Raw genomic sequence first — 23,228 nt, 5'->3', positions numbered from 1 at the left:
CAATCACCTTCATGTTACATGCAACTTTTCTTGTCTTCTTTTATCTAGAGAAGAGACTTAAGTATAGATTTATTCTCTGTTTGAACTGAGTTTAGAACAGAATTTAATCAACTTGGTGTAGATAGCTATTTATTTTAGTTGATCTCATTGCCTGTCTTGATTCTTTTAAAATCAATACACTTTGATTTTTTTTTTTAAAGAATATAAACAGTCTGACCAAATCTTGGGTTTAGACAGTTGGAGTTAATAAGTATTGAGTTGGGTATGTGTCTAAAATGGTATGCATATAATGACTGAATATGACTTTCTTACCTGGTTTCAATGAAGGGATGCTGTATTTACCACCAAGAGACTATTATTAGTCTCAGAAAATTGTAACATTGCTCTGTTTGGAGTGTTGATTACATACATCTCAATTCTGATAGACTAGACATACCAAAACAGCCAAATGGCAAATGTGAATTCAAGGCAACAACCAGAAAGAAGCAGAAAGCAGGGGTGAAGGTGGAGGAGTGCAAGCAGTGCCACGTGGTTATCGGCTGGGAAATAACTTGTGCCACACAGAAGCTGAGCTTTTCCACTCTCCAGTAACATTTCAGAAGGAAGCACGTAACAGAGGTGGAAGGATGCATTGACAAGGCTTTCAGACTCTTCAGGAAACTGAAACCAAGTACAAAAGAACCAGAAATGATTGTGTCCTGTGTAAGAGTGGGTGTACCTCTGCAGGACATTTGTAATGAATTTATGACAACGGAGTTGTAAGGTTTATTTTAAAGATTTATCTTTAAGGTTGTGTGTGTGTGTGTGTGTGTGTGTGTGTGTGTGTGTGTGTGTGTAGATATGTACATATAAGTGTAGGTCCGTACTGAGGCCAGAGGTGTCAGATCCTAGAGTGGAATTAGAGCTGCTGGTCATGTGACTGCCAGGAAACAAGCACAGCCCCTCTGAATGAGCAGCACACACTCTTAACTGCTGAGTCATCTCTTAACACTAGTCAGCTTTTAAATTATGTGCCCAAATATGCCTATTGCCAGAGTTGCCCTGGAGTTTGAATAGTTGAAGATGAGTTGTGAGCTTGTTCTTGTGCTGGGGAACCTTTTTCTCATTTCTAGTTGAGGTCATTTCCATTTTAACAAACAGCATGCATTCCTTTAGTTAGAAATGCATTTCTTTGAACTCTTATCTTGCATCTTTAAAATAATTAAATTTGTGAGTTTAGGGGCTTAAATAGCCAGGTTATGAGAAGGATGAATCTGTTCTTTTTTAAAAAGATTTATTTTATTTTAAATATGTGTCTGCGTGTGTGAGACTAGGCATGTTTGTGCAGGTACTAGCAGAAGCCAGGAGACAGCCTCAGATCCCCTGGAGTTGGAGTTAGAGGTTTTTGTGAGCTGCCTGATGTGGGTGCTGGGAACCAAACTTGGGGCCCTCCAAGAGCAGTCAGTGTGTACTCTGCACTGCTCAACCATCTGCGGCCCCTGAAGATGGATTTACTTTTCAACAACTTGTGGACTGTTGAGGATCTTACGGACTGAGGTTCTTAGGAAAGGAATAAAAATCAGGAAGAAGAAGAAGTGAAGGTTCACAACCTCCTCTTCATTTAGTGATTGTCAAAGTGACAGCTTGGCTAGCTTTGATGAGCTTTAATTTGCAGTTTGATGACAATTTGTGTTAACTTGATGTAGACAGATAGGGAGGTAGTGCTGCCAGATTTATTTCTGATTCAGCACACTTCTGTGTGGGTGCTACTTAGGGAATTTAAGGCTACCTTGTTAGGACAGATCTGGTGGTCAGCCTTCATGACACTGACCAATGTGCCACACAGTATCGCCTCTATTTTTACTAGTCTGATTTTCCTGCACACTCCTACCCTCTGACGTGGTAGACATCTTGTTTGCCTGCTCTTTTGCCCTGCTCCTGCCCAGCAGAATGTAAGCACGATAAGGAAAAGTTGTCTAAAGTTTCATTCTGTTCTTTGTTTTCTCTTAGTAGCTTCAACAATGGTCAGCATGTTTAGATATAGTGTTTTCATATATGCATAATGTGTATCATGTAAATTGATAAAATAAGACTATTATTAGCAAAGTATATTAGTAAAGGGAATGATTTTGTTGTGAATTAGCCCATTGCACTCAAAAAATTCCAAATCCAGTAACTTGGAGAGTTATGATTTTAAAATCATTACTGTGTTTATGATGGAGTGGTAGGGATGGCATTTGGAGGATGGCTTTGTGGAGTCCGTTTTGTTTGTTTGTTTGTTGTCGTTTCTCCCTTGAGGCTTCCAGGGATCAAATGCAGGTTGTCAGGCTTGCATGGCAAGCGCCTTTACCTGCTTTGCCTCCGCCCCAGAGGCTAATTTTTATGTTCTTACTTGTTCAAGATCCCACAAATTGTTTCTGATAGGTTGATCTATGCCTGGATACGACAGTTGGATTAATGATAAAACTGAAGACTCTACACATGTTGCTATACAGTCTGTTCTTCCCATACTAGAGGACATAAACAGGCACAAGTTTTGAAGTGTGGCATAAATGATCCCACTTCGAATGTCAGCTCAGTCCAACTGGCAGATCGCTGTTGTAGTGCCTTCAAGGTGAAAACCAAAAGAAGAGTGTCTGTTGTGGTTGAGCCCAGGAACCTTCTCACCTGCCATAGTAATTCTTACCAGCACTGTTTGCTTATGAAAGACACTATTGGTGCTGTTGCCCACTTGGTTGGTGTCTGTTTAAGCTAAAAGTTAACAGTTTAAGGCTGATCCCTACCCTGAATAAGGGTTGGTAGCCATCTGAATGAAGTGGTAATAAAATACTGGTAGTTTAGTTGGGGGCGTGTAACCATTGGAAAAACTATAACTTCCAATGAGAAAGAGTATTATCTAGTTGGGGGGGGGGAGGGTAAAGAAAATCATGGCCCTGTCTTGAGTGTCTGTGGCTATAATTAAATTTTCTCATCTTTTATTGTGATTTAGTAATGAATCTTATTTTCTGAACCAAAATCTCATAAGGAAGCCTTATACCTTAAATTTTTTTTAAAGTAGTCTGAGTGTGTTGTAATAGAAACAAAAAAGGTGGCCCGTCTGTAGACTGCCTTTGATCAAATGGTAGAGGGAAACTGTGGATGGCAGCACAGCTGTGAGAATGTGTGTGGGCTGAGTAGTCCTTATAAATGATTGTGTCTCCTTTATCTGCAAAGGAGGTAGTCCGGTACTCATTTATTGCTCCCAAAAGGACTGCTTTATACCACATGCCATTTCCTCCAGGTCAAGAGTATAGATCAATTGTTTTTCTATATTTACATAGCATGTTTTTCTTAAAAATCTTAGAGCATAACTTATGATAATTTAAATTTTCATGAATGATAATCACCAGGTTATTTCAGATTTTCCCCCCATTCGTAAATACAGAGCAAGCAGTCAGCCAAAAACAAGTGAGATTTGAGAAAATGTCAGTGGGTATCTTCAAATCACTATTGAAATATAGTTTGGGTTCATAGCTTACAAATGTTATTCATGACTTGTGATATTGATGAGTTTTTTTTTTTCTTTAAGCTGTACAAACACTCTTGAATCCCTAGAAGGAAAAAAAATCAACCAGTACTGATAGTAAAGTATGTAAAAAGAATACCAGATGATGAGACTTGCCATCCTGTAGAAGTTCTGTAGATAGCACCCCACACTCTTTCCATGAATGCATCCTTCACAGCTGTTGTTTTCCTTTTTTTTAAAACATGAATGGGATTCCCTTCCATTTAACGTCATTACTTTGTAGACAGGTTTCTTTTTACTGAAGTAATTCTTTTCATAGCCCTCCTAAAGATGGTTTTATGGTGTTAAAAACCAAATTCGACATCAGATACTTTTGAACTGCATTTTTGTAAACTAAACATTGAGTTTCATACTGACTCATACTTCTACTTCGGATGATTTTGTGGCGTTCATGGCAGTTATTTTTCCCAGTGTCTTGGGAGCTTTATGACTGTTTTAAATAACTATGTTATCAAGTCTAGTGACCTTTTTACTTTGTCGTCTGTGTTTTGTGGATGCTGGTACTTCTAACTTTTTATATTCATTTCTGAAGAAACATTTTATCTTCAATTTAACCTATTACTTATAGATAATGATATGTTAAATATTGGATACATTTTGATAGTATATAATGATCATGAGGATGGATGCCAATTTTGATTCTTAGTTTTAGAGTTGTTTGGTAAAGCATTGAGATTTCTGTTACATGAGGGGTGAGTATAGATATTGCTCATAATATCTATTTTTGTCTGGTAATATGTAGGCATTGAGTTAGAAGAGGGATACACCGGAAGTATTCCCTTCCGCCACCAAAAAAATTATTTAGAAAGGGTTGCTTCCCCAGTTATCTGAAACTGTACTAATCTGCATGTAACTCCTGCTTCTAGGAGCTTTCTCCACTGACTTTGCTGCTGTGAGGTGCCAGAGCACTACACAGATGCAAAACACTTAACAAAACAGGGTCTAAAATGTACAAGAGTCCAGTATTGACTTATCCAGAGCTTATAATCAAATATATGAAAAGGTGTTTTGCTTCTGTGTTGAGCTCTGCCATGGGTGGGGAGTGGAGCACCATGACTTTCTCAGTATTTGGAGTCTCTGATTAGGCTCTGGCCTTAATCTTACTACCTTTTTACCTCCATGTCCCACCACGTGGACTTCTGCCACTTGGGCTGATTTGCCTTGTTACCATTATCTGCTAGGGAGTGTCTTACAGTTGCTCTGCTTCTTACTCTGACAGGAGGAAATGCCTAGAGGAGGGATCTGAAGCCAGTATCTCAGACCTGACACTCGCTCCTGCTTTCTACCCTCTTTCTGAACCTGACTGGTGCAGCTTGAGAAAGTCAGCTTTGCTGCCACCTGCCCTCCTCGTTAGTAAAGGAAGAGTCACGAGAGGGACCATTCCTATTTCCTGTTAGCAAGAAACACCCAAAAGAAGACTTGCATTTCTTCATTGTTTGTTCTTTGAAGGTACTAGGGTTTATAGCTCAGCAGATTTGAACAAGTTGAGTAAAAGGTCAGCTCTCTTCTGTTTTAACTAGATTTCTAAGTGCATTTACTAACCTAACCATCACATAGACCTATTTATAACTTGAAGTTTGCCTTTAAAGTCACGCAAGTACAAGGCACTGTAGTGCTCGTAACACTCTTCCATGTTATTGTAGGTAACTAAATGACCATGGAATCTGGAGCAGACAACCAGCAGAGTGGAGATGCTGCTGTAACAGAAGCTGAAAACCAACAAATGACAGCTCAAGCCCAACCACAGATTGCCACATTAGCCCAGGTATAAAGTCCACGGAGACTCCAGGCTGTGTCTCTTCCAAGAGAATTTCATTTTTAATAAAAATAGACATAAAATGATGGAAATTTTCTTAAGACTATCAGAATTCCGATTCATTGGTAGTATTAGCTTATGTTTAGAAATGATAGTAATGATTAATGAACAGTAAACTGCACCATTAAACATTATTATAGTATGTAGTGACATGATCCAGAAATAACTACTTTTTTACTAACATAAATTAATGGGCCCTCTCAAGGTGATAAAACCTTGATGACAGCTGCCTTGTGTTTTTGTTTTTGTTTTAATACCGCACACACTTATTTTGGGACCTGGAGGTGCTGATATATTTGAAAGCCTAAGTTTTTACAGTCTAATACTAAAAAGCAGATTAAGCAAGTAAATTAATGTGTGAATCAGTCCTAAGAACGATAGCAGTTTTTCTCCCCTCTGCATTTGAAAGTACAGAAGTTTAGTCTGGTTTTGTTTGAAGCATCCTGTCCTTAAGGCCGTCATCTCTGCACTTACTGTTTTGTTCTCATCTGTTTTTCCTGTATTAACAAATCTTTACCTCGATATTAGTGAAAATGTGCTTAATATAAAGACCAAATGCATAGAAACCTGTAGGATAAGACTGATATTTTCTTTCCTTGTTTTTAGAGACAGAATGTCTCTGTGTAGCCCTGTCTGGTCTCACACTCCCAGAGATCCACCTTCCTCGCCTCCACAGTGCTAAGATTAAAGGCGTGCACCACCACGCCTGGCTGGTTCCTCTTTAACTGGAAGGCTCCCCAGCAGAGTGGTCCTGAGAGGCTTGGCTTGGCCTAGCTCAGTTTCTCTAAGAGTTAAGGCTCTGCTATGGAGATGGCTGCTCAGCACAAGTTCTGGGAAAATGCAGGGCTCACCACAGCTGGGATGAGGGTGGGAGTGAGTCAGAGGCTGGAGCTCCAGCAGGAATACAACAAGAACGAGTAGGCAGGCTGCCTTGTCTTCTCCTAAGAAAACGGGCTTTCCCTGTAGATTCCTGAGTAAGACAAGCCAGATATACTCGGGGATAAGTTAATATATCAGATGAGGCAGCACTTAGTCAGTACAGGCTTAGTACAACCCGCACAGAGAAATGGGGGCTCCTCTGAGCTTAGCTGAGCGGGTCCCTTGATGATGACAGCCTTCAGCACGTGTTGTATCCTGGTCACTGTTATTCTGGTTTGGTTGTTCCCCCAGTTGGCTGTATAGAGTCATCTTGGAAATTCTTTCTGCTCTCATGACTTTTTCTTGGGGAATTTGTATTCTTCATAGGTAGAGCATATAGCTAACAGAATCTTTGCAAAGAAAAGATTCACTAGGATAAGAATTCCTGGTAAAAAGACTTTTCCTTTGGAAATTTTCTGTTGTTTTCTATGGTTCACTTAGTGTTGTTTACACTATTTAAGGAGATTACATTCATTTCTCATAACTGGTGTATTATAAAACACCTTGGGTCTCTACTTACAATGAATACGAATGAATTGGTTCATTTCTAGTCTCTGCATTCAGTGGTCCTTTTATAGTGAAAACTCACATCCTCAGTTTGGGAACATTTCTTTCAATTAGTTGGTGGTTTTGTTTTTCATGTAGGATCCTTGTGATCCAGATGTTCTGCTTCTGGGACTGTTTTTGTTTGTTTCTTCATTTTCCTCATATTTTCTTTACTGTTTTTCATCCTTTTTGCTCTGTTGTTACATACTCCATTCTGCCTGCTGAATTTTTATTTTGCTATCATGTTTCCGAGAGTTCTGTTTGTTCCCTGGGTAGTCCTTTGGTGTTTTCATAGTATCCCATTTCATAGGATAGTGTCCTCAGGGGAGGGGGTTTGCTTGTTTGAGGGTTTGTTTTCATTTTTTGCCTTGTTTTGGTGCTTATTTTGACTTCCTATTCTTCACCAGGCCATATAGCTCTTCATCTCCATTTCCATTTGTTTTAATCTCTCCTTCCTAGTAGAGGCTTTCACCAAATTCTTAACACTCTGGATGGGGGAGGAGACTAGGAGGTAGGATTGTAGCTTAATGGTCGGGCGCACACTTAGCACATGTAAAGCCCTGGGCTTATGCCCAAACATGAAATGATAAATGATAGGTGTAAATGACTAAGAAGCTACTTTGGAAGCTTCATGGATATGTTTGGAGTCCAACAGCTCCAAACCGTGAACTTAACTGTGAGTGTCTTGGGCCTTCTCCTTGAGTTTGTCAGGTCCCCAGAGGTTTCACTCATCCAATTTATATGGAAAGGGCCTGGGTGCCAGGGGAGAGAAGAGGGCTGGGGTTTAATGGTGACTTTCGGTCAGCCTGGTGTTATGTGGTTACGACCCGTTATGTGTAGTGGTTCTCCACTGTTCTCCCACAGTGGGTCAGACTTTTCTTCCACAGGGATTGAGAAAGGATTCGTCTCTCCTAAAGAGCTTCGAACCCACCCTTTTATTTACTTTCAGCCCTTTTCTTCATGTCACCTATACAGTGTTGGAGATCCTAAGCATCTGGATTTTTGTGGTACAAATCAGGCTTTCCCTTCCTCCATGAATTGGCCATCTGCGGTCTTCTTAGTTTGTTACTACTGATCCATCTGCTCTCCAGCCTACAAAACTCTGTTGCCTCCTTTCCTAGTTTCCACATTTATATGATTATACATGTAAAAGTGAAATTAATTTGATGAAATGTAATTCAGAATTCAAAAGGGAACATGTTCAGTTTATCATTAGGCAGCCCTCCAGCATTGAATACTTAAAGTAGAATGTGTAGTCAAACTTGAACTTTAAGAAAGCGTATCTTTTCTCCTTTTTTATTATCTAGTTACAATTGTATTTTTTATTTGATCATCCAAGTTCCTTAACAAATATGCCACACTTTAAAAAATATTCTTTTTTTTTTTTTGACAGTTTGATACATTCATATAATGTATTTGGGTCACGTTCATGACCTCTTTACCCTTTCACTCCCACCAGACCTTCCTTTCCAAGATGTCTTCTATTCTGATGTCTTTTGTTGTTATTGCTGTGACCCACTGAGTTTCATTATGGCTGCTTACATGAACTTGAGTGGGGAATTACTTACTGAAGTATGGACAATTTGCAAATGGCTATACTGCTAAAGAAAATATCTATACTTCTCCCAGCAACAATTCATTGCTGATAGTTCCTCAGGGAGCTTAGGGAGCCCTACCCCAATTCTCTCCATGCTAGAATGTTCCAGGCTCCATCTTGCACATACCCTATGCAGGTAATCAGAGCTGTTCTGAGTTTGTTAGTATGACAGCAGTGCCATGTCCAGAGCAGGGTGTCACAGCATTCCTTCCCATCCTCTGACTCGTCCATTCTCTCTACTTCCTCTTTCTCTGTGTTCCCTGAGCCTTCGAGGGAAGTGTATATCATAGATTTGAACATAACTTCCTCTTAATTCTGACTCCAGACAACTTTTGAATACTAGGAAAACATTGTAAAGCTAAGGCAAGATGATTACAATTTTGTCAATGAATAGGAGGGATAAGAAAACAAAATCAGTCCAAGCAGTAGAAGAAGAAAGATAATCAACATAAAATATACTTATTTTACTTTCAGAATATAAAGTGGAAAGAAACCTGTGGTCTTGATGATGAGAATGTCCAATTTTAGTTTACTAGACAGTGCGCCTCTGTGTCCCTAGGCTGGCCTCACCTTCTTCAGTCCTAGGATTACAGACATTCACCACCACACCCAGATGAAAATGTAAAACTTTAAAGAGTAATGATAGGACTTTATTAAACAAATCCTATAATACATTCTATTGTATAGCCATATTTTTAGTAAGACTATGCAGAGATATTTGTAATAGTTTTAAAACTGAAAAATATGTTCCATGGTATGTGTTATAAAAATTGAATGCATCTGTGTGTCTTGAGAAACATCTGTTAAAACATGTCTCACTTGGGACCGGGCCACATGCTTCCCAAGATAGTTGTGAATGTGGCCCAACACTTTTGTTCATGGCAACATCACTGTGTCAGAGAGTAGGATACCTGTGATAGGAATGCGCCTCAGGATAGAGTGCTTGCCTAGCAGGCACAGGTCCTGAGTTTAATCCTTGGCGTTGAATAAAAATAGCTAGAAAAATAAAATGAAAAACAGCAAAAATGCTGTGGTAGATGGTGTGATAAGAATATATGGGATTTTGGGCCAGGCCTTTAGGACAGGTCCATAGTAACTGCTGCTTGGGAGTCTGAGGCAGGAAGACCACAAGTTCAAGGTCAGCCTGGGTAATCAAGTGAGACCCTGTCTTAAAAGTGAAAAAAGGAGAGCTGGAGATACATCTCGTGCTAGATTACTTGTCTGTTTGCTGCCCACAGACACAAGAAAGGGGTCAGGCAGTATAGTACTTTATGTTAGGTTTACATGTCTATGGAAACTTACGAATAACTAGAGTAGAAATCACTAAGTCAGCTTATTATGTTTGCCTTTAAAGGATGCATGGAATAAGACCTGATTCTGTAATTGCTTCAGATATTCAAACAGCTTTCCATGGAATTAAGATGAGACATTCAGCTCATAGTAACTTTATGGCTGAACCTTTCAAACTAAAGAGGACAATATCCTTCCTTAGTTTCCTCTTAGATTCTGATGTTATAAACAGGACAACCTTTGTGACTCTGCAGATAGTCTAGCACCTCATTTAGAAAACCAGGTAAACATGACATGAAGTGACCAGAGAGAATAGGACTAATAAGGAAAGGTGGTGTAGCCGTCTCAGAAAAGAAAACTTCTAGTTTTAATCTATGTGCTGAAGATAACTTGTCTTCCAAAGATCTGTCCCCAGCTTCCCCGGAACATCCTCTTCCTGCTGTGCGTCTCTCCAAGTTGACATTCAGCACTACACCTCTCGCTCCGACCCCAGCTGTGCCAGACCTTGTCTTGCTTTCATTCTCTTCCAGTTGGCATATTTGCCACTTCTGTCACCTTGAATTCCTCTCTTCAGCTAGTCATTCAAAAAACCCTTCCTTACCACCTACTACCCTATCTCGGGCCTTTATCACCTTACCCTGACCACTAGATGGGCTTTCTCATGGTCCCCCACCTCCCGTTTTTTTCCTCTGAGATGTATGTCTCTTATTCAGCCACTAAAGCGATTCATCTAAAATGGAAACTTCAACATGCTATTTGATTAAAAACAAAAACAAAACAAAACAAAAAAAACCGCAGCATCCTCCTATATTCTCAGAATGGATGAAAGTTGTTCTGTTTTTCAGACAGGGCTCAAATGGTAGCTTAGGCTGGCATTGCTTAAACTTGCAGCAATCCTCCTGCCTCAGCCTCTTTAGTATTGATATTATGAGCAGGTGTCGCTCTGACTGATTAAAATGTAAGATTTTTGTTTGTTTATTTTGAGACAGCATCTCACTGCACCCTTGACTGATGTGGAACTTACAGAGATGTGCCTACATCTGCCTACTGAATACTGGCTTTAAAGGCGTGTGCCACTGTGCCTGGCTTGAAAGCTTTTTAAGGTGACATATAAAGAGGTTTTTATGACTAGACCATTGAAGCCTTTTTGAACCTCTGTATCTCCGCTTCTGACATTGAGCAGTGGTGTGTGTCTTTCCCTCTCTTACAGGCACACACGCATGCACACTGGCACGCGTCTTAAAATACCACCTCTTAACCAGTTTAGTGGTTTTTTTTCTGAATAGGAGGGATTGAAATTATTAATTACTTTCTTATTAATGAAAAGACATGCTTGTAATTAGTCTAAACTAGACTATTAAAATATATATATTTTAGAATGTGTCGTTCTAGACTTAGTAAGTCCTGTTTGCCCAAATTTGAAAAGTTATGGTTTTAAAACATGGTTTTTCTGAAAACTTTTATGCTTAAGGCCAGCATATCTGTTGTTGACCTTGGGTGAATTAATCTCTTAGAATGTTTTTGTTTTTAAGTAAAGATAATTCTTATTACTCAGCCTTTAATTTAAAAAAAAGAAAAAGAAAAAAAAAGAAAGAAAGAAAATTGGATAGAAAAGCAGGCAGGAAAATGTGGAGCACCATATGAACGAAGTAGCCTTCAGAGGATGCCTGGGCTGCGTGTGTTGATGCTACATGAGATGACAGGCTTTTTTCTTTTTATTGTCACCTGGGACAAGCTTAAAAGTAGAGGGGAGACGAATTTGTATAGGATTTTCATTTTTTTTTTCACCGATTTCTTTCACATTGTTGAAATACTTATCAAGCAGGAAAGTCATATTTTTGCTAATTAGAAGTTACTTATTATTGAACCTGAGTAGTCTCACGCAGGTTCTGTGATGGTAATTGCTTTCCCTGTTTCTATAGGTATCCATGCCAGCAGCTCATGCGACATCATCTGCTCCCACTGTAACCTTAGTGCAGCTGCCCAATGGGCAGACAGTCCAAGTTCATGGAGTTATTCAGGCGGCCCAGCCATCAGTTATTCAGTCTCCACAAGTCCAGACAGTTCAGGTATGTGTATAAAAAGTTCTGCATATGCTTTAATAACTTGTTTATAGCCATTTCTGTCTCCTTTTATTAGTTGTGAAAATAAGGACACATCCAGTTTAGATTTATTTTACTTCATAGTAAAGGAGTATATTGATTCTGTATAGATCTGTTTTATATGTAAGGACAGACCTAAAGGAAATTACCTTATTTTTTTAATCTACAGAAGAAAAAGCATTTATTTAGAGAGATAGCAAATACATGTGATAAATGGAAATATTTGGGAAAGACTTACTGTACTGGTGTACCTCAATTAAGGAACATGAACCAAAGTTTGTATGGGGGAAGACTTGATAAAAAATTGATGACCTTACCTGAGATAGAATTTGTACTTAAAGATCACATCAGACATAGTATTGGCCGTTTAGAGCTTTTAGGTAGAGTGTATAACTTTTAAATAATAATGTATTCAGGAGGTACATCGGAAGGATGTTAACTGTATCACATGTACTGGCTGATTCTTTGGAGAGAGTGTTCCTTTGGGGTAGAAGGGAGTTCAGGCACTCTAGACTTCTGAAGGTGACTGCATAGGCCTAGGGCCCAAGAGCGGTAGCAGTGTAATCTTTGCAGTTCAGCTGATTGAAGAAAAAAAAAACAAAGACTGAACATTCATGCAAGTAGGCCATAACCCCAGCCTCCCGTTTCATATTTTTTACTTCACAGTCTTCCTGTAAGGACTTAAAAAGACTTTTCTCCGGAACTCAGGTGAGTCCTAGGTCCTAGATTTGAAGAAAACTATTTTTAGAAAGGAAGGTGAGAAATTATTTATGTCTTTGTCCTTCTCTATGAACATGGAATTTCAAGATTGAGTCAAACTCTCGGCCTGAGTATTGTACCTACTCATTGCTTGGTTATTGCTTAATTTCTCTATGCTATTTCTCCTCCAACTGGTAGTCCAGAATTGCATGGACACTGAAAAAAAGGAAGGAAGCCGTACCTCCTGGGGGCTGCACAGTTAGAAGTGAAGCCTGATTGCTGACATTCTGTGTGGCTAGCCAGAGTATGCCTTTCTGGTACCGTGACCTGGTGATCCTGAGAACTAAGCAGTCCAATTCTTTCCTGTGGAACGCCTTCGTCTCCCTTCCTTCCCCACACCCTTCCCACTTGAAAGGAAGTTTCCAGAGTCAACAAGCCTCCCCTTTGCTTCTGCGTTTATTATCTGGTGTACCTTTGATTTCTCTTGCTCAGCCGTAATGTTTGTGATGAGAACTGTTGCTTTTCCTTGTACGGTAGCCAGAACTGATTGACATTGGCGGGGGAGGGTGCGTCCTCCTTCGTCCTGGAACCATTCTGTCACTGTCATCAAAACCCATGTCAAGTTTTGTCAGCTTTATGCTGTGGTGTTGAGCTGCTATCACCTTTTGTCCTTTTCTCTTTCCTTTGTGCTTGTGGTTGGCTTTAACACTTGGTGGGGAGAGAACTGTTATCGTGTGAAGTCCTGAAGTTAGCAATTTCCTGAAGATATTGGGAAAGGACTTTATTAACAAGTTATGACAGTAGTATTCAAATAAAGGCCTATTTCTAGAAACCACAGTGATAAGAAGTAGTCTTGACTTAGTTTTTGTTTCATTGAATGCTACCTTGTCATCCTCCATATTATCTCATTACTAATTCCATACTGAATTTTTCTCAGAACATAATGGAGAGAACTTGGTCTGCTAGTCAAGAGTTTTAGAGATCAGACCTACTTTGGATTGTAATAAGTCAAGTGACATTGAACACATTGGCCCTTTCTTTTTCACTTATAGAAGGTTTTAATTAAAAATAAAACTAGGCCACAAAATGTATATTACAATTTTTAATTAAGAAAATGTGGTTTTGATTGTTGCTTGTATTCTTAATCTAATTTTGAGGCAACATAACTTAAACCCGGGTAGTAAATGTCCTTAACTTTGTTAGAAATATGTATTTATCTTTTCAAGAGTATTTTCATCACAATGAGGTATATAATTTTTAAAATATATATATTTAAAAGAGGAAAGTTGGACTCCTTGAACTATATGGAGGGGTGTGTGTGTGTGTGTGTGTGTGTGTGTTTCTTTTTTAATGTTAAATACTCTAAACCAGGAGACTGTTAAACTTGGATGGTTATTTGAGCCAGCTAACAATGGTTAGTGTTAACTAGGAAGTAGTGGTTTACAAGAAGTTATTAAGCAGAGAGTGAAAGTGTCCCTCAAACTTCTAGACGGTGGAATGTTAGTGTTATATAACAAAGTTCCCAAAATATGCAAGGTATACGTCTTTTAACGGAAGAATAAGAACAGGGGGACTTGGGTTGATATATTTTAATATAGTAATATCAGAAACTGAGCTGTGCTAATATGTCGTGTACAGCTCCACTTTGCTGCCCTAATTTATTCTTGCATGTATAAATCACATCTCATAGATAATGTGAGAATCCTTGCAAAAATAATGGCACTTTCACAGTGTATACAGGGTTGGTAGTGGCACTTACCAGGTTGGGCCACATTTCAGTGTAGTGCTGTCTAAATGTACCAGAAAGGATTTATGTATTTTATTACTTTAAATTATTACATCCATTTCTTCAACAAATGTTTATTGATGACATACTGTGTGCCAGTCATTGTTCTAGGTGCTATCAAAGGCAGCAGTGAACAAACAGTACATCTCTGTTCTCATGAAGATCACATTTGAGTGAAGAGAGACAGACTATGAGAAAATAAAATATGTCAGGTGAGGATCAGTGCTCAGAGGTCAACAACACAGGGGAAAGGGTAGGGAAAGAGGCGAAGGGAAGGTGCTGCATTCATCTAAGGTGGCTGGGGAACACAGTGAGTAGACACCAGAAGGCAGCAAAGGCAGCTGAGCCAAGCCATTGATAAAAACAGTCCAAAGATGTGGAGATGGGTATGTTTGGAATTTGATAGAATAGCATGAATAGAACTGCTGGTTCCCTAAGTAGAGTAAGGAGGAGGAGGAAAACGGCTGGAGACTCCATGTTGATAGACTCTTCTTTAATGCTTTGTGATGTGATGGGGACAGCAGTAAACACCTTATACAACATAGTATAGTAAACACCTTATACAACATAGTGTGGTTCTGTGGCCAGTATACAGCATCGCTGTCGTCTGATTTAAGAATGGGCTGTGGGGGGCTTTTGTTTTGTTAACCCAACACAAGTATTCCAGAGTTTCTGATCTTGGTGATGGCAAGCAAGGTCTTTGAAGGGATTTTTTACCTGGTAGATTTTTTTTTTTAAAGAAATCCATTTGTACTATCATTTCTTGGGGGTGGGGGAGAAGGTTAGCCGCACATGAAAGAATAATTACTTTTTAGAAGAAATTTAAGCTGTGGAGAGGAATTTGAAGATGGTTTTTTAACTTTTTTCATCGTTAACAATTCAAAACTGTATACACTTTAAAACCTTAGACTTTTCTCAGTTTTCCAGAAGTCTCAGTCTCAGTAGCTGCTGAACTTCCCTGATAATATGAAACTAGCTGGGCATGGAGACCACACCTTAAACACTGGCTTCGGGAGGCAGAAAGGGGGATGGATGTCTGTGAGTTGAAGGCAGGCCTGGTCTACAAGGCAAGGTCCAGGCCAGCCAGAGCGATATATAATGAGATCCTGTTACAAAAAAGAAAAAAGCCATACCTCCTTGCTAGAGCAAAATAACCAGTTTAGATCCAGAGATCAAATACACTGGATAAATCTCATCGACAGCTTACCTCATTGATAGAAATGAAAAAAAAAAAATTAAGCACAGCTAAAAGGCGCTTAGTTTTCTTAATCCCTACATTTAGAGTTCTCTTTTAAACTAATAGATATCCAATCACATTTCCAGAAATTTAAGCCTAGGTAGACAGGGTATAGGTAAGTACTGCTGTATAGGCAGCTCTCACAGGCTCTGCCTCAATGCTGGAAATTAAAGGCATGCACATCCATACCTGACCAGAATCACTGTTGAAAGACGTTAATGAGGGTGGTGGTGGCGCATGCCTTTAATCCCAGCACTTGGGAGGCAGAGCCAGGCAGATCTCGGTGAGTTCGAGGCCAGCCTGGTCTACAGAGAGAGATCCAGGACAGGCACCAAAACTACACAGAGAAACCTTCTGTCTCAAAAAACCAAAAAAAAAAAAAAAAAAAAAAAAACCACGTTAATGACTTTCTTCCTTCCTTCCTTCCTTCCTTCCTTCCTTCCTTCCTTCCTTCCTTCCTTCCTTTCTTTCTTCCTTTCTCAAATGATATTTCAATGAAGCACATTTAAGGACATTGTTCTTTTAGTGAATAAATTATTTAGTATTTATGCCTATCCTAAGAACTTCTTTATAAATAACATTTAAAATTTACAAATATATATATCCTTATGTGAGATTTCCTTATTTGCCTGCATGTATGCCTGTACAAGATGTGCATGCCTGGTACCTGTGGATGCCATAAGAGGGTGTCCTTGGGACTGGAGTTGCAGGTGGTTGTGAGTTGCCATGTGGGTGCTGAGAATTGATCCAGATCCTTTAGAAGAGCAGCTGGTGCTCTTTCCTGAGCCATTTCTCCAAACCCCAGTTTCCTTGTTTGTAAGGGAGATAAGCAGAGCAAGTTTTAAGATCAGTATTCTAGGCTTTACTAAGCTTTTTTGAGTGAAAAATTATCTAAACCAGGAGTCTTAACTGTAGCCAATTACAACACTTTTAAGTTTGCAAAAGGATTTTATAGTTTTAATATTTCTTTATTTCTATAACCACTATGTAGTTGTTTTGAAATGTCAAATTATAAAAATAAATAATAGTTTGGATTTTTAAAATGTCTAGACTGTTACCGACGGCCAAAGCTAAAGACCTGTTTAAGGAACTTGGGGAGACAGACGTTAGTGGTCATGTCAGCAGGTGAGGACATGTCAGGGGGAGTTCTGCTGCTGGAGTGTGATAATCATGGAGTCTGTATTTGGGTTTTAATTTTTATATGTTTATGAATACTTATTAAATTGGATCTTGATATTTTTATTAGTGTGAAATCATGGATCCTGTGTGGGGTTTTTTTCCTTTGATTTCATTTTTCAAGAGCAGCTTGTTTCCTAGTGAATTGGAGAGTTAGAGTTTTCCCATGTAGTCCTGGCCCCGTGCACAGCTCTTTCATGTTAACACCCCACAGTGCTCCATGTGTTCCAGCTGCACCATCCTCATCTAACTCTAATTGTAAAGATGGCACACAGGCTTCTCTCAGTGTTGTACATTTTATAGCCATGTGGTTGGGTTTTCTCATTGAGTTCATTCTTTTCTGTCAAAATTTGGAGAAGGGCAACACAATCCACTGAGTTGGTGTAAGGGACAAAACTACAACTGGAAAAGCAGTATTTCACTTCAAAACCAGTGTGTGCTTCGTTTACGTATTTATACATTTTGACTTTGTTATTGAATCATACATCCCAGGTTGGCTTTGTACCTACTATATGGCATGGATAACCTTGAACTACTTATTGATCCTCCTGCCTCCACCTCCCCAGTGCTAGGTTTACAGTCATAAGCCACCATACCTACTTTCATATGGTGCTGGGGATCAAACCCAGGGTTTTTGTTCATAGTAAGCAAACCCTACCAACTGAGCTACATCCCCAAGCCCAGTATGTAAGTATCTAGCTCATCGAGCTTGTTTTAGTGAGTTTCAACGTGAGTGAGGTCTTCTGTGTCCATGTGTGTCCTTAAGATCTTGATAGCTGTTAAGAGCAAGGCATGGTGGTACATACCTATAACCCCAGCACATGGAAGCAGGGCTGGGAGAATTGTCTGTTTGGGGCCAGCCTGCATGTGGAGTTCCTTTGGAATTTCTCTTTTGTCTGAATATAGTTTTCCTTATTGCTGCTATTGACTATTTTGAGGTGGTACTAACCCACACAGGCCCTCTTGTCTTGTTTAAGTCTGCTTCTCAGTATGACAGCATCATGTGTAACTCATGGAAGTAAACACATGAGGCCCTTACAGTGTAGGCTAGAAACACTTGATAATATAAATTTTATAAACAAGCATCCTCAGATGAGTGGACTTTGAATCTAGAGTGGTCTAAAGTGCTCCAAGATTGTTGCTTCTAGCAACACTGACTCGGGGACCACCAGGATTTTATGTTGGTAAAGTCTAAAGTGGAAGTGTTGACTGAACCGAGGCCACACTCCTTAGCTTGGTGGCCACAGTGAGTTAGTTGCCTGCTCTGCTTGTGTCTCAGTTCTTCTGTCTTCTATGAGCATGAGACCAGGACTCTTCTGGTACCTGGTGTTTACTGTATGAGATAATGAACTGTATAGATGTGTTAGCATGATATCTGGCATAATAAGTTATTAGTAAATTCTAGTTTCTGCTACCCCACATAGTCTTTAATCCTCATTTTCCAGTCTAAGGGCCCTTAACAGAAATGCATAGCTCATTACCTTGAAGTTTTACTCAAAAATAATTGTAGAATGCCAACTTTGAAGCATGTTTATGTATAGTAAAGGATGTTTACTGACTTGCAGGAAAACTGTGTCTTTGTTTGGATTGCTATTGCTGTGATGAAACACCATGACCAAAGCAACTTGGGGAGGAAAGGATTTATTTGGCTTACACTTTCATATCACTGATCATCATTAAAGGAAGTCAGGACAGGAACTCAAACAGGGCAGGAACCTGGAGGCCATGGAGAGGTGCTGCTTACTGACTTGTTCCCTGTGGCTTGCTCAGCCTGCCTTCTTACAGAACCCAGGACCACTAGCCTAGGGGTGACCCCACCCGCAGTGGGCTGAGCCCCCCTATGTCAATCATTAATTAAGAAAATGTCCCACAGGCTTGCCTACAGCCCAATCTTTTGAGGCATTTTCTCAGTTGAGGCTCCTTCCTCTCTGATGACTCTAGCTTGTGTCAAGTTGATATAAAACTAGCCAGGACAAATAATCTACAGTGTGATAAAGAATCACTGACTTAATTGTACATCTGTAAATATGTGTTTGCATAACAATTATAGGAAAACATATTGTTAGAGACAGGGCTAACTATTTGTTCTTGTTCTCATGTCAGAAAACTTATTTTGGTTGGCAATTCTGTTCTAACAACTGCAAGAAATAATTGCTGTTAGTGATATATTCAGGATTGGTTGCTTGGGAGAAATTCAAAGTCATTTTTAGGACAAATGTTTCCTTGTCATTTTAGTCTGTAGGAAATGAGTTTTACTGGTATAGTTGTCTCCATTAAAAACTAAAAGTGTATGTAAGAGTTATATATACATTCTTTGTATTGGACTTAAATATTTTATGGGAACTAAATTTGATAATCAAGATAAAGTTATTCTTTATGTTTTCAGATTTCAACTATTGCAGAAAGTGAAGATTCACAGGAGTCTGTGGATAGTGTAACGGATTCCCAAAAGCGAAGGGAAATCCTTTCCAGGAGGCCTTCCTACAGGTATGTACTTTAACAGTTAGTCTGCAGAAAGGCTTAGGACTTGGCAGATATTGGGTGTCAGAACACCCCTAAAACTGCTCAGGCCAGTACCGTGTAGATTATTTCTCTGGAGTTACTTCTCATATAAGTTGATGTCTACTGTACAAAATAAGACTACTTCTTACTCTAAACCAGTGGTTCTCAACCTGGGGGTCGTAGCCCCCAAATGACTGTTGGAATACACGGATATTTACATTACAGTTCATACACTTGCAAAATGGCAGTGCTGAAAGAGCACTGAAACAGATGTTATGGTTGTGGTCATCACAGCCTAAGGGGCACAGCATCGGGAAGGCTAAGAACAGCTGCTCTCAATAGTTGTGGGAAGACAGTTTCCCCCTCATTCTGTTTTTGTAGCTGTGCTGACTGCTGCTCTCCCTTTCAATTTGGGATACACTTGAATTATAGCATTGTTCTGGGTATATACTAGTGATCTACTTAGCTATACATTTACAGGTGTTTTCTATGTCATGGTACTTAGCGAACACCTGTATTTAACAGTTTTCAGGGTAGTGCTTTGCTCACATCCTCTAGTTTGGGTTCAACCTTGTCTATGCCTTGCCTCCTTGAAGGAAGGTCAAGAACAGTATGTATATCAGTTGGCTCCATGCTAAGTATATCTAGAAACAACATGCCTACTAATCTCTGAAGCTTACTCTAGAATTCAGTAAACTTCACAATTTTACAGTTACCTTCCTTATTTATCTTCCCTATAAATGCCTATTTATCTAAGTTCCTATTTGTCATTTATTTTAAATTTATTTTGTTTTATGTGTATGAGTGTTTTGTCTGCCTCTGTCTATATACCAGTCGTATGCATGGTGCCAACAGAGGTCAGAAGAGGATACTGGATACCCTAGAACTGGAGTTAGACATGGTTATGAGCTGCTCTGTGGATGCTGAGAATCAAACCTGGGTCCTATAGAAGAGCAGCCAGTGCTCTTAATGACTGAGCCTTCTCTCGAGCCTTGTTCCTTTTTTTAAAGCATAGTTGATACTTTACCTTCCTCCATGTACTTAACTTCTAGTTGCTACTAAGCTTTTTTTCTATCCTCACAAATTATTACTTCTCAATATTATTAGTCAATTGATTTTGAGATCTTAAGAAATTTTATGTTGTGGGACATATATTATAGGCAATATGTATAATCTAATTTTTTTTATTTTGTTTATATGAGTGTTTGAATGTATTTCTGTGCACCATGGGCATAAAGTACCTGGAGGGACTAAAAAAAGATGCCAGATCCTCTGTGACTGGAGTTATAAACAGTGTGAGCTGCCATTGCTGCTGGGAGTTGAAGCTAGTAACTGCTGAGCCATTTCTCTAGCCCTTTTCTTTTGTTTTAAATATAGCAGGTGTTAGATTTTGAGGACATTGAAGTATGTCTCATGTTAGTATATAATACCATTGATCCTGAAGCAAATCCAACAAAGTATTAAGAAACAAGTCACACAAGTTCTGTAAACCCTATGCAAATCATAGCTGCAAGTCAGCCAGATGGCCCCAGCAGATAAATATGCTTGCTTATTCCTGGTGACTTGAGTTCCATCCATGTAAGGGTGGAAGAAAAAAACCAACTCCAGATTTGTCCTGTGGCCTCTGCACACATACCTCCTACCATATTCACACTAAAAAAAAAAAAAAAACAACCAAACAACAACAACAAAAAAAACCCCACAAAGATACCAGCTTTATATTGAAGACAAAATTTGCCTTAATTTTTTCTGGCCCAAATCCTAATAAATGTTATTTAAATAAATTTTGCTTTTAATAATCAAACAAAAACTCTAGAGACCAAACATGTAAAGAAAGGAAAATAATGGTTATTACTTTGCCTTATAATGAGACTTTCACACTGGGGTAATATTTATATGAAGTTTGAGTTCCTGAAAAGTAGCCTTTATATCTAGATTACAGCAAACTGTTTAACAGAAGCTTATAACATGTTTGCATGGTTGGAAAAATGAAATTGATTGATAATATAAAATGGGTTTTTAGTAGAACAACCGATCCTTAAAAAGCAGTTGATTTGTAGGCAGCAGGAAGGTGCTCCATTTGGTCTTATTTGACTTGGTATTTTTACCAGTAATTTGTAGGCGAAAGTTTCTTTCCCACTTCCTGTTCCCAAATACCTGGCAGCTACTTCTTAAGTAATTGACTCCAAGGCTTAATATTACTTATAAATGCTCAGCCAGTAGCTCAGGCTTATTACTAACCAGCTCTTACACTTAAATTAACCCATAATTCTTATCTATGTTTAGCCACTTGGCTTGGTACCTTTTCTCAAAAAGGCATTCTCATCTTGTTTCCTCTGCATCTGGCTGGCAACTCCTTGACTCCACCCTCCTTCTCCCCAACATTCTGAGTTTGGCTTTCCCGTCTAACTTCCTGCCCAGCTACAGGCCAATCAGTGTTTTATTAAACCAATTTGAGTGACAAATCTTTACAGTGTACAAGAGGATTATTCCTCAGCATTTCCCCCTTTTTGTCTAATTAAAATGGAAGGTTTTAACTTTAACAAAGTAAGATTATATATTTTTAAAAAAGACAGCAAATAAGTAAGAATTACAGTAACACTAATCCATTTGCATTTGGCAAAATTAGAGGAAATACTTAATTATCTTGGTTAGTCTAAAGTTTTATGTCTAATTTCTCTTTTATTATAACTAAAGAAAACTATAACTGTAACTATCTAGTCTTCAACTCCATCAAAGACTCCAGAAGGATGTAATGTTACTTAATGACAGGGACATCAGGCTGCCTGGACAGTCACCCAAAGTTCCTCTGTAATATTGGGGCATCCATCTTTGGCCTACAGGCCTATCATACCCGACAGACTTATTTTGAAGCAGAATTTTTGAAGGGCTGTCCACCTTGTCTTGGCAAAGTTTTGCAGTCGCTTTCTTTGTGTCCTGCTTGTCCAGTTTGGACAGCATACTGTCAGCAGTCGGGGCAAGGGCACTTTGTTTGCCCATATGGCTAGCTTTTGCCATAAAGAAAACAAATGCCATATGGAGTTTCTTCAATGCCCATTATCCTCTTTGAAGTAATTGGTGCTGCCAGAAGCTGTCTCACTGTCCAGAAAAGTCTAAGTTCTTAAAACATTTTAAATGCCATATTCTTAGGTCTTTGAAGTGTTTGAAGATTGCCTGTCTATCTGAAATATATCTCTATATGACCTTGAAAACATAACTAACATGCCTGTAAGTTTGCTATTATAGATGACTACTAGTCTGTATTTCCTAATTGTATATTTCATTTTTAAATGACATGCATAAACATAATACTCTAAACAAGAGTTTGAAATATACATACAGTGTAACAAAATTAACTTTAAATTTGTATCAATAAACTAAAATCCATACTGATGTAAAATATGTAAGATTAACATCTGTTCCTATTAGAGATTTTTCAGGGGGTCTTCCTCGATCAAATCTGATTTTTCTTAACACAGAATGAATCCACAGCTTCTCATTTCCTGTGGAAATAAAAGCAGAACCTCTTTCCCAAAGTAACATATCTTTTGACTTAAATTTTGAAGTCAAGACATTTTCAAAATACATAGGTTGGATGAATCCAGCAACATTTATAATCAAATGTCTCTTAGCAGCTGTTGCTCCTTCCTCAGCTGCCAGACGATTCAAAGACAACACAATAGCTTACAGCATCCAGACTGTGTATTTTCCATCTTTACATGACTCTTTTTTATATTACTTTACTCCCTTTTAAGGACTTTAACTTTATTGTTTTAAAACTATATTTTTTATGACTGTCTATACTTTCTCTTTACTCTCCCAAGCCTACGTATATTTTTAAACACACTGTAACCCACTCAGAGGTTTGGTTTTGTTTGTTTGGTTGGTTGGTTGGTTGGTTGGTTGGTTGAATCTGTCTTTACTGCATATTTCTATCTTTTTCTGATCACATGAGCATTTAAACTGCTAAGCAGTCATGACTAGGAATAAAGCTGTGGCTTTGGTTGCTGGCTCC

General features: G+C 38.8%; 2 protein-coding genes across 13 annotated transcripts in view; one reads left to right on the top strand and one right to left on the bottom strand.

Moving 5' to 3' along the window:
* Positions 1–23,228, bottom strand: part of Mettl21a (methyltransferase 21A, HSPA lysine) — a 70,393-nt gene that overhangs the window by 5,078 nt on the left and 42,087 nt on the right. The window lies entirely within an intron of this gene.
* The window catches only part of Creb1 (cAMP responsive element binding protein 1), a 62,435-nt gene that overhangs the window by 12,609 nt on the left and 26,598 nt on the right, over positions 1–23,228 (top strand). For 3 of the 12 annotated variants that reach the window (XR_001577672.3, XM_076550243.1, XM_006974997.4), the window contains exons 2-5: positions 5,188–5,309; positions 11,634–11,780; positions 12,480–12,521; positions 19,098–19,198. Coding sequence is in view for 8 of the 12 variants with exons in the window: in XM_076550243.1 (XP_076406358.1) it covers positions 5,196–5,309; positions 11,634–11,780; positions 12,480–12,521; positions 19,098–19,198 (404 nt within the window). In the remaining 4 variants the exon portion in view is untranslated. Of the gene's footprint in view, positions 1–4,763; positions 4,994–5,187; positions 5,310–11,633; positions 11,781–12,479; positions 12,522–14,397; positions 14,511–19,097; positions 19,199–23,228 lie in introns of those variants that run through there. The other 9 variants (XR_013044119.1, XM_076550244.1, XM_006974998.4 and 6 more) reach the window with 7 other exon arrangements.

Source organism: Peromyscus maniculatus, chromosome 13 (genome assembly GCF_049852395.1).
Source record: "Peromyscus maniculatus bairdii isolate BWxNUB_F1_BW_parent chromosome 13, HU_Pman_BW_mat_3.1, whole genome shotgun sequence".
Lineage (NCBI taxonomy): Eukaryota > Metazoa > Chordata > Mammalia > Rodentia > Cricetidae > Peromyscus > Peromyscus maniculatus.
Note: the sequence above shows the minus strand (reverse complement) of the source record. Positions and strands in the feature narration are given on the sequence as shown.